This window comes from Hetaerina americana, unplaced genomic scaffold, assembly GCF_022747635.1.
Source record: "Hetaerina americana unplaced genomic scaffold, ioHetAmer1.1.p SCAF_6, whole genome shotgun sequence".
Taxonomy (NCBI): domain Eukaryota; kingdom Metazoa; phylum Arthropoda; class Insecta; order Odonata; family Calopterygidae; genus Hetaerina; species Hetaerina americana.
In genome coordinates, this window is record NW_027287205.1 from 16569956 (window position 1) to 16582809 (window position 12854).

Here is a 12854-nt window from a genome sequence, read left to right on the forward strand (position 1 = left end):
GGCAAAAGAGTGTACTTATTATTAATCATAAATAGAAGTATTATCCAGAAGGTGAAATGATGGAGTTAAGAAAATATTACTGAAGGTCATGCCACACACTTCACATTATTCATCCCAAAGGAAGAAGTGCCCAATTTGGCCTGCATGGACAATGCTTCTGCAGCCACTTACACCAGCTCTAGTAACCTATGCAGATGCCTATACAGACTCTGTAGGTGGCCATGCATTTGTATAGATTGCCTACATATTTATTTGGATATTGCCGTTATACCTCTCCTATGGAAACCAGTAATCATTGTGTATCCACACTGAATACCATGGGAGGTTCAGAATATGTTATAACCAACCCAAATATTGCATACCACTTATAGTTTGTTTTCAATTGCTATACCAATTTTCTTCTTTTAAACCATAGAACTGTCGACAATGAAATTTCTCTGGGGAAGTGAAAAAAATACGAAGAAAATTAGCGGTATCAGGCACTGATGTATTTAGAAACATACTTTCATATCAAATGAAAAACATGCCAAATAATAAAAATTGATACACATTTCATTATTTTCATAAATTACATAAATTTAACAAATATAGTATTCAACAATTTACAGTTATACCAAAACAGTCCAAATGATTCCAGTTCAGCATTAACAGCAAATGAAAAGGTTTCCCATTAAAACATTGCAACAGAGTGACCTTTGTTAATCCAATACCAAGAGAAGTCTCAACTGAGTTGGTCAATCAATAAATATATTTTGTTTTTTCAGAGCAAATAATATTTACATTTTAGAGTATAAATATGTGTTCATAGAAAATGTATAAAACTTCAATAAACTTAAATCAATACAAACATATATATATATATATATATATATATATATATATATATATATATATATATATATATATATATATATATAATCAGTTGTCTCTACAACAAGCGAAGCTCTAATTTATGTTGCACAAATCATGTGGATTTTATAAGAGTTCCCTAAAAAACTTTTGATTTCAGTGTTGTGCAGTGCAGACGATTTATCAATTGTATTCAGCTCTCAAATGAACAGTTAAACTCATACTTTGTAGCAATGATCTTGAATGCATAATCTTGCAACTAAGTGTAAAATTTAGCACAAGCAATTTTCCAAAATACATGTGTGTGATATATGCACAATGAATGCTTTTGGACATGCAGACACGTGTAAAATTATATAGTTATATTTACTCACACACACACAGCAACATAAATAATTACTATTCAAATTTTCAATTCACTACAACAGGAAGTTCCTTTCACTTGAAAAATGAATGTTCCTTGAAAAATGCATAAAGGGGAGACAAGTGTGTGGATATTATATATAAAACAAAGTGTGCAAGTGACACATGGAAAAAGATAAGGCAAGCACAGGCACTGCCATGCACCTATTCACACAAATGTGATATACATATTACATAAATATTATAATTATTATATTTTAGATTGGATGTTTTCAATGAGAATTGAGAGTATTCAACTTTGTCATAACTATCTGTTCACCTAAATTTAAATATATTTAAATTATTAACTTGTCACTTTAAAATTTGTTCATGTGTAACATGATAAGGAATCTAAACCCTTTCATTAAAATTTATTCTTGTGTACTTTCAATAGCTTTAAACATTTCTTTAATTTTAAAAAATTTAGACTCAGTTTTCCGGAGTTAAATTTTACTATAGATCAACAGTGTCACAGGTAACACAAATCCCTCTTTCAAACATGTGTGTATATATATATATATATATATTTATATATCAAATATTTCATGTTTTGTTCATGAATTTTAGTCAACCTCCACTCCAAAATACTTTTTCTTTCAAAATAACAAAAATAATGACAGTAGAAGGTGAGGCAACTAGTTACCAAACCTTTTGATTATATCTGGAATATATTTTATTGGAAAACTCCTTCAGCAACATGCTTAAAAAATAGATATTACACTAATTATTATCAAATGAATTGATAACACACTCGTATTTTTCCTGCATGACTAATTGTTGTGTAGCAAGATTCAAAAGCGTGACAAGAAGTACTTGGGCAGTTGTTGGCATAAGCATCCAGGCAGGCCAGTTGCAGGTGTGAAAATCAAACACACACAGAACCTCATCTTCTTTCGAGAGAAGATGAAAAAACTTCATTCTATAATCCATTCTTTTCCCCAACTATAAACAACAACCGCCCTCAGTCAAGAATCCCACTAACCAACAGAACATACTGTGTAAACACAACTGATTACATTTATCATCACTCTTTTGTTTTTGAGTAAGAAAGGGGCTCAGAGGAAGGTTTACCAGGGGCTCAGGAACAAAGTTTAGGTAAGTACATGCACGCACCAACAACCAAAAATCCCTTTGCATCTCTTCCATCCCAACAAATGAATAAAAATGGAACGGAATCCACATAACGCAATCCCAAATCCTCTGCTCCTCTGTCATCCCAGCTAATGAGGAGACAACTAAACACACCCTTCAGTATAACTACATAAATAGAAACATTCTCCCTGGCAGTTATCACGTACATACAGATTCGAATTGTTTGAAGTACAAAGACGTAAGCACACTCCCTTATAAGTCCCAATTCCAGCATCAGCTACCTAATTGCAATGACCAAGCTTCCTCACACACAAAGCTGTTCTTTTTAGGTTAAGTACACCTTTGGAGTCCAGTCCTCAGCGCATGACATTCCTTTGCCAGTCGTCAAACCCTCAAACAACAAGGCAACAAGCACACACTGCGTATTCAGCAGACAAAAAATGCTGAAACAGTTTGTAACATCTGTCCTCTGGGTTGGTAAAAACAAACAATGAGATCCAGATAAACTCTTATCAACTGCCCATCCCATTCTTCTGACAGATCCACAATTCATCACTCTTGCTGCTGGGCATATGCCTCACTCACATGTGCGTGCACATTCATACAAAACTATTATCATAACTGTCGTTAATATTTTCATTGTCAACATTAACATAATTAAAACCCCTGGATGGTGGCATAAATCAGAGACTCTTCCCTGGGTAAGCAAGCTTGCTGGGTGTCCTGGGCAACACCCTGGAAAAGATAAATGCACACAATCACATGGAGGGAATTTAAATAATTTAATTCGATAAAATTTGCACCTGCTATCAGATGAGGCTGTCTTGATGTTCACTGAAGAAATCCAGGAGAGATTATTTTGAAATCAAAATCCAAAATGAACCAATACACAAGCTTACTAATAAATACTCAGACAGGCCATCACATTTGTTGTAAATGTTTTGCGTGGTAAATACACTTTTGCGAAGAGAATCTCTTCCATTTGGGAAAGGAATGTATTAGTCCTCACACAAATTCCAAGACATTAGACATTTAAAGCTCAACTAATATCAAGAAAACACTAACGTTGACACTGCTGCATTATTTCCAATCTATCACAACTTTTCCAATACAGTATGTTAAAAATTAACCACAGGTTAGCATGTAAAACCAAAATATTTTTTATTGTGATTAGCCTAAAGATAATATATTAGAAACACGGGAAAAATAGCACAATGCACAGCATGTAAAAGAATTATATTGTGAGCACCTGCAACTGGCTGGAAAGAAATATTTACACGATAGCATATTTATGTTATAAATTATTGTGCAAAAAAGGGGAGGGGGAAAGGCCGAGTGGACAACATTGAGAGATGGATATTGGTTGGCTTCAAAGAGCCATGTGCAGGCCTTCTTACGAGGGAGAGAAGCCTCTCAAAACCCTATGCTGTGGGAGATGAACTTCTGTGTCTGCATGCATGGGCAGCTGCTAAAGGAACATTTTTGTGCATTTGACCATCTCTCATCCCCAGAGCCCCTTCTCATCTTCACAGCCCAATCTCAATTGTCCTGGGTTAACTCCCTCCAGTCCCACTCTGGTTCATCCCTTATTCATTACAGCATGCATCCCACCATCATCGTGAGATTAATGACAACTTTTTCACCAAATAAACACCACGAGGCTGAACATAAATGGATTTTTGAAATTTTCCAGTATTATTGTGCTCAAATGTTGACCAGAAAGTGGGTCACTGTCAACAGATGTGCAGTCATCTTTAAACTGGTTGAACCACTCTTTTATCTGTGTTTTACCCATAACATTGCCCTCAAAGGCTTTCTGTATCATTGTAATAGTTTCCACACAACTCCTTTTAAGTTTAAAGTAAAACATGATGCAAATTGGTTGGTCAAATCTCTTCTATCACTTCCAATGATAACAAAATCTGACAAACAAAAAATACATTGTATAAAAATACATGCCGCGCACAAATTAACATGTACTTTTGGTAACTGCAGCAGCCGGTGAGTTTATAAAGAGTCACTGGTTGCGCTCATAGCTCAAAGAAGTCGTTTGAATGTTCTGGTGCAGAGTTATGAGCACAGCTTTGATACCTTTGGGATAGACCTCATACATTAGGAAATTTGAGTGTGAATAGGGAGTTCCAACCTTAATTCCAGTGGGTGATATCTCACTCTTAAAATGGCTAATGTGACAGAAAATAGACATTTCAAGAGTATTTGGTGCTTTTAGAATGCCACTAGAGGCACTCTTCTTATCTGACTATCAATGGAATGGGCAAAACTGTTATGTTAATAAACGATGCACTGGGAGCCACAAAGATGTTAATGACTCAGAAATTATTCTAGTTCAAATTTTCTTGAACAGTGTGAGATCATAAATTAGCCAGAAGTGATGAAAAAGTTTTATAATGTCTTGTACCCTGAAATACACACACGTAGTCCATTCCCCTTGAATGGAACACTTCGACATCTTTAAGATCTAAAATGTAACCCCTTTGCATTGTACATTAAAACAGCTAAAAAAAATTAAAATGCATAATTTATGCAGATGAAAGTAAGCAAGAAATCACATTAAGAGAACTATCTGAGTGCAGCCTTTGGTCAATCCCACAAACTAGGTTTTTATTAAATATATCTAACCTGAAAGCAAATGACTGGAGATGAAATAATCACACTCACACAATCACAGCAATGTCCAACCAAATATTCTAATTTGTCCACCATGAGTGAATTACTTATTCATGAGCAGATAACCTTTTTCTGCCGTTTAAGTAAAACTTAAATAATTCTGTATGTTTGAGTAATAGAACTGGCTAAAAATGTCAATCCTTAGGAGTTCACAAGGAGTTTTATATAAGTCATCATACCTTGGAAGTACTTTGTATATATTAAACATCATACGAGGAATATGTATGCAGCCAATGAGAACAGACAAGGCATGAAACAACAGATGCAAGGAATACACACCCATGCACACTTCAAAAAAGCAAAGAATGAACAGCATCTTGTAGTAATGAAAGAATAAACTTACCTATTCACTCAATACAGGCAGTAGGGACCCATAGTGGAAAAGAGCACACAAAAGACATTAGTACACTTCATATATATGTATATATATCTAACATTGATTGAACACACACTGAGGTAATTTTCCCCTTACTGTGCCTATATTAATAGAGAGAAAGGAATTCAAATCTGAGGAATATTGTATGAAATATACTATTTATTTCCTGAGATGATGTATCTTTCACGGTAATATTTTACCACTAATAATAGGATAAAAAGTATTAGTCAATCTGGAAAAGGTCACTTTCCTTTGAAAACAAAATTATTCTTGATATAGCTTCAGGGTTATCAATAAGGTTAACGTTAAGTACTCCTTTAATATTTAGAGATTTGCATACTGCCTCATATTTTTTGCAATATTGTCAGAGGGTAGTGAACAGTCAAAAGGAAATTGCAATAATTGCATATTAACAGTCCTTCCTTGCTTTTCCCTGATTGAGTAGTAAATCCATAGAAGAAGACGAAAGTGATACAAGAAAGAATTGATTTCTCACAACAGCTATTCCATATGCTACAGATGTCACCCAAAATGCTGTCATTGATAAGTTAGGAGGTGTAGCTCACCTCACTAATAAGGTCTATGCATGATATAAGCTCAAAAAGGTGCATGATGTCACCACAAAAATTTGTATGAACCCCATTTCCTTTCCCTGTTCGATAGTCTGCCAAAAAGGGTAAGTTTTCAATGGATATAGTCTGAACACTGAAACTTTTCTTGGCCTCTTTTAACAAAACTCAACCTGACCCTGAAATAAACCCTAAATTTAGCTCACATACAGGTTATATCCCTTCAGCACATCCAATATGTTTGTCCATTCCCTCCCCTCACTTGACTAAGGATCTCCCCACTCTCAGATTCGACAATATTACATCGCCGATAAAAATTCTCTGCATCAACACTTCCTGCCTCCTTTGGATTTCTCCTTTTACCCTACCCAACTGCACCTAGCACTTCTTTGTCAGTTATTCTTTTTTTTAACCATTCCATCCTTCTCCATACCGACATTTCAAAGGCTTCCAATCTACATCGATCCTCCTTCCTCAATGATCATAGTTTGTCCCACACCCAAAATCAAAGTTTCAACAAACCTTTACTAGACATTTTTATGCAACATCCATGTCATTAAGTTCCTCCTCCTTGTGAAAGCTTCTTTGTGTAATGCATTTCTTCTTCTAATGTCCCCAATTATTTCACCATTTTGGTCCAGAACACTTCCATTACACATTGACAGTTCCACCTCCTCATTTATTCTCATTCTATACCTATCTCATTGACTTTCTAATGCACTAAGCAATGCTTGTAACCAATTGACTGACTGGCAAACTGAAGCTTGATCATCCGAAAACCTAACTGGTTTAATGAATACCCCACCTACTTTTGCTCTATCTCCAGTACCTCCTATTCATTTTTCCCCATTTCCTGCACATATGCATTGAAAAGCACAAGTGACAATTGACATTTCTTTGTTACTCCTCTTTTTAACATTGCCCATCCAGACTCTCATCTACCACTTGCACGTAAGAAGTCTGAGACACACAGGTTGAGAGTAAAGCTTCTATCCCAACAATCTACTCATTTTCTGCAATATATTCATTAATTCCACCTAATTCACTCTACCAAAAGCCTACATGAAATCAACAAAACAGACTATTACATCCCAAAAGTATTCTATGTTCCTTTCCATTAGGTGAACTCATTACTGTGGTATGCCTTTCTCCTTCCTGAACCCACACTGATCCCATAAGTGATCATATTCCTTACTCTTAATCCTCTGGCAGATGATCTTGAGAACTACTTTAGCTGCATGCAAAATAAAGGTTACTCTTCTGAAGTCCGCACTTTAAATAGCCTTTCCCTTTTTTTGGGATAGGAGCTAACACTGATCTCACAAAGTCTTTTGACCAAACTCCTCCCTCATTAATGCTATGAATTAGTCCATAAAAACTTTTCCTTCCCCTGCTCCTAAACCTTTAGTTCTTTAAGAATGATGTCTACCCCCGAGGCTTTATTTGATTTCAATTCCCTTAATACCCTTTCCATCTTGCCATCAAGTAAAACTGGACCTAAGCTACCCTCACATATTTCATATTTTCTTTCTATGTCTACAATTGCTGGCCTAATATAGATCCTGTAAGTATTCTTTCCATTGTTCTTGATATCTTTCCAGGGTCAATTCATAATTTATCTACATTATCATCAGTACGTGGGCTGTTCCTCAGGAATAAGTCCTTAGAAAAAAAATTATTTTGCGTAGATTTTTTTTCAACATGATCTTCTTCCAGCTTGTTACTCTTTTCCCAGCCTTCTTCAACCTTCTAAGTCATCCAAAAAGGAGAATATTTGAAGGACCTCAAAATAGTTTTCTATGTCAGCGATGACCTGCTTGTACAACTGAGTCGTGTTCCACAAAGCCATTTTTACGATTTTGGCAATTAAAAAATCACTAGGGGCAAAATCTGGTGAATATGAAGAATGTTGTTATAATTCAAACTCTAATTACATAATTTTTGCCACTTAAACTGTACAGGTACATTCAGGCACCTCGTCATGGTCTCTCAGACGTTACATCCAGCATTCCAAAATGGTTGCCTTTCAAGCTGCTCTTTATAAATAAATGAAAGGACTAACTTTGTAGTACCACACGAAAACAATTTATTCACACGACCCGGGTTTCGAAGTAAAACTTCATCATCAGGTGAGCCTCACCTGATGATGAAGTTTTACTTCGAAACCCGGGTCGTGTGAATAAATCGTTTTCGTGTGGAACTACAAAGTTAGTCCTTTCATTTATTTATAATGAATCGGTTCCATAAAGTTATGCCAGAAACCATTAATTATATAAGCTGCTCTTTATTCTTAGATACAAAAGGAAGTCTAGTGGTGCCACAATGGGGCTGGAGGTCACTTTCACAGTGGTCCAAGAGATGATGCAAGATTGTCACACAAGCAACCTTCTCATCTTCCGTGGGCACACACCTTTCTCATGGCTATATCTTTTTTATTAATACCAAGCACTGCCGTTTTTGGAATATTATACTCTTCTGCAACCATTCTGACACTCAGGCATTGGTTGGAATTGAGCCTGTCTCTCACTTTTTGCACATTTTCATCACACATATCCCGTTCATCGCACACATCCTGTTCATTACACAGTTCCTTGTCTTTACCCTCAAAGAGCATCTTGTGCAGGTGGAAAAAAATTCCTTGGGGTATTGCTTCATCTCTGTAAGCATTGTTAACCATGGTCATGGTAACTGGATTTTCCAAGATTAACACAAAATGTTATCACATTTTGTTTCTCCATAGAACGTGGCATCATGAATTCGTGAGGTGAACCTTGAGCAGGGGTCCAGTACAGCAGCAATCTGCACACTTTAATTGCCTGCAGAGAACTGATGTGGGTCACATTGATTTCCAAAGACCTCCTCCCATCACATATCCTGCCACAACTCACCCAGCTTCAGAGAGTGGGAAAACGTCATTCTACTTATTTTTGAGACAGACCCTGTAATTCTGTTTTTACAATATTTTTTTTCCTTCTCATGCCTATCTTTTTAATTATCTCATCTTTAATCCATGACTTTTCTGTTTTTTTTCTCATTTACTGTTCCTATAGTTTCACTTGTGTTTTTTGACATTCCTTTATGATACATTCCCATTTTTACTCTATGGTACCCACCTCACTTTCCTCAATTATAATTTTCTCTGAAGCCCACTCATACTCCTTTCTTGTTGTTCTGTTTAATGCTTCTACATTCCATTTCCCCATCCATTTTCTCTGTTTTATCCTTCTTTACCTGATGTTATTATTACTAAATTATAATCTGAATCTGCATCCGCTTATAAGAAACTGTGTAAATTAATCATGCTGTTTCTGAAACTACATCCAATCATAACACAATCTATTAATATCTCTGTGAATCCATTTTACGTTCACCTATCATGGAGTTCCAATCAAGTGATTGTTATGATTAAATGGTCTCCTGCAGAACTTAATTGAAAAAAAAATAAGTTCTCAAAACAAGTGGAGCACATTTGACAAAGAGAGTTTGCTATATGGACGGATTAAAAATAAGACTTTCTCAGGGCCATTCACTTTCTTCCCTTTGCTTCACTGGCTTCATTATGGTGCGTGAAATGCATTGATGATTGTGTAAAGTAATGTGGGAGAGAGGTTAAGGGGAGAATAGGACTGTAGATGAAGAGAAGTGCTTTGTAAAGAAAATTTGGAGGTGATAGTTTCCAGTTTCTAAATTTTCTCCCCTTAAGCTTTAGTATATTCCACATAAAACATCAAGGTTATAGTCACTGGTACATCGTAGTCCTCTTTCACACTCTGACTAGGCCAAGGCATTTAAAGTCAAAAATCAGCAGTTCTCAGAGATATAAATGGGGTCGGACTTAGGAAATTGAGGAGAAAACTAGCCCTGACCCATGCCCCCATGCCTGCAGCACTGGTGAAGCATGGAAGTACAATGACATAATATCAGTACTTCTTCATGTAAACCAGTTTGGTACAGATGGTTTGAGGAACTTTTAACTGAGAGCCAGTAAGTATTGAAAATATGGATGACTTGGATAATTCTGTAAATGTGGGTGATTATGTTGATATAACAATGATGAAGTGGAAGCAGATGTGCATTATTTGGACAATTTCTGCAACTCCATATATGTACACACAGATGAGAATGACAAGATAATATGACAAAATTCCATGGGTCATGAATTGACATGCCATTCCTTCAACATATGACTATATCATCCTACAATGAGATGGCCATCAACTATCATATGCCCATATATTATTGTTTACAGTATGGATGATGGAATCCATTTTGGATACATAAAAGAGAGCCCCATCATGCCAGTGGATAGCTTCGCTATAGTAAATACCAAACAGCCTTCCAACTGAATTATTTTGTTACTGGCAGAATTTTGTTTTTTGACTAGTTGCTTGACTGCATTCTGTAGTGTACAAGTACTTGTACAGTTCATGGAAGACTAACAGGCACTGCATCTTGCTGGCAGCAATTTTTAAAATGACACAGAATGATGGGAAAGTGAATAAAATAAGGACTCACCATAATGCCCTGCATTTCAACATGAAGGTCAAATGAATAGAAACACATGAAGGCAAGGAAACAGGGGTAGATGGAGTGGGGGCTGAAGGGAAGGGCAACCTTGACCCTGGGTTGTAGACTGCCAAGTGCAACAAAAAAGGTCTATCAAATTGATAAATCAATTACTAAAAAGAATACAGGTATGGTGGGAAGCAGGAAGGTTCATTCAACGTGGCATGAATGAATAATAATTTTGCAGAAACAAGATGAAACACAATTCAACGCACTATAACAGCAGTGTGGTGAAATGCACAATGCAGTAATTTTGAAGATGTGATGAAATCTGAAGCTACAGGTGATTCGTGTAAACTACAGAGACTAAACTGTGAAGGACAGACAGACTTCATGACCACAAAGTGTTGAAAAAAACACATATATACATGCTGTATGCATAAATATGTGTGTGTAAATACATGCTCATAAGTACACGAGTGTACATACAAATATGTATACACATATTTTAAAGCTGACTATTGTTCCCAAAGCGTTCCCTGTCAGTAACTTTCACAGAAATCTAAATCTATAAATTCATAGAAATATCCCCTGGATTACCACAACTATATATATATATATATATATATATATATATATATATATATATATATATATATATATATATATATATATATATATATATATATATATACATATATTATACATATATATATGTATAAATATATATATATATATTTATACATATATTATACATATATATATATATATAAATATACTACTGACTAGACTACTGACCGGAGGGCCCGGGTTCGATTCCCAGGCAAGCCTCTCTAGGCACCTGCAGCTTCACCCAAGTGATGTGATTTTTTGGGTACCAGATCTTCCGGGGAAACCATAATCGGCACAGGGAAAGAAAGAGGCCCCCCCTTCCCTGATGTGTGAAAATTCACACACCGTCAGGCTTGGTACTGGGTGAACTCTACCATCACCTGCCAAAACAACCTTTGCGTTGATTACCGTGTTTATGGTGTGTGCATATATATATATATATATATATATATATATATATATATATTGATCTTAGGTAATCTACCAGTTAAGGTAGATTTTTGGATGGACACCATTACCAAATAAATATTTTGTGACTCCTAACAAAGCACAAAATCCAGCATCCTACTTTACATCAGGTCCCTCTTCATCTCTGAGTACTTCCTTCCTCCCTTCATCCCATCCAACATCCTTATCCTGTTCATTCCCTTTCCTCGTTTGCCTAACATTCTACCCTCTATTACAGTCATCAACATCCCACTGCCGATCAATACACCCTTCATCCATTTTTCCTTCCTCCATTGGATTTCTCCCAACAAACCCCTCTCTTCACCCACCATACCAAGTTCTTCCACATTTGTTTTCTTATCGGTCCATTTCATCTTCTCCATTCTTCTCCACACCCACATTTCAAAAGCCTCCAATCTATGTCTATCTTCCTGCTTCAATGACCACGTTTCGGTGCCATACATAGCTACGCTCCATATCAAAGTTTTTATGAGTCTTTTCTTAAAATCCCAACTCAATGACCCTGTCATTGACTCCTTCCTCCTTGTGAAAGCCTCTTTGCCTAGCGCAATTCTTCTCCTTACGTCCTTACTACTTTGACTGTGTTGGTCCAAAACACTTCCGAGAAACGTAAACTGTTTTACCTGCTCTAGTTTTTGCCCTCTTATTATAATGTTTAGCGTAGCCTTTTTCTTTCTAGAAAATCGCATAACCTTTGTTTCATTAATGTTGATTCTAATCCCATATCTGTCGCACTGAATTTCCAATTCACTCAGCAATGCTTGCAACCCCTTGACTAACTGACTAACTAAAGCTTGGTCATCAGCAAACTTAACTGATTTAACAAATTTCCCGCCCACTTTCATTCCTACCTCCAGTTCCTCCCATGCCTCTTTACTATTTCCTCTACATGCAGGTTGAACAGCAATGGTGATAATGGGCAACCCTGCCTTACGCCTCTTCCTAACACTGTTCATCCGGACTCCCCATTTCCCACTCGCACCTGAGCAGTCTGAGACATGTACAGGTTGCGGATTGTCCCTCTAATCGATTCCTATTTTCTTCAATATATTCATTAGTTTTTCCCAATTCACTCTATCAAATGCTTTTCCAAAATCTACAAAACAGGCAAAAGCCTCCTGGTTGTGTTCTATATTCCTCTCGATTAATAATCTCATTACTGCAATGGCATCACGCGTACCTCTCCTCTTCCTAAACCCAAACTGATCATCCCCTAAGTAATCATTTGCCCTACTCTTAATCCTTTTGTTGATGATCCTGAGAACAACTTTAGCTGCGTAGGATATCAAATT

General features: G+C 36.3%; 1 protein-coding gene across 5 annotated transcripts in view; it reads right to left on the reverse strand.

Annotated features, from left to right (window-relative positions):
- Positions 1 to 925: 925 nt before the first annotated feature.
- Positions 926 to 12854, reverse strand: part of LOC139695407 (uncharacterized) — a 108635-nt gene continuing 96706 nt past the window's right edge. For 4 of the 5 annotated variants that reach the window (XM_071594145.1, XM_071594143.1, XM_071594147.1 and 1 more), the window contains one exon: positions 926 to 3078. In XM_071594145.1, coding sequence (XP_071450246.1) covers positions 3027 to 3078 — 52 coding nt within the window. In that variant the 3' untranslated portion in view covers positions 926 to 3026. Of the gene's footprint in view, positions 3079 to 5374; positions 5401 to 12854 lie in introns of all 5 variants that reach the window. The other variant, XM_071594144.1, reaches the window with a different exon arrangement.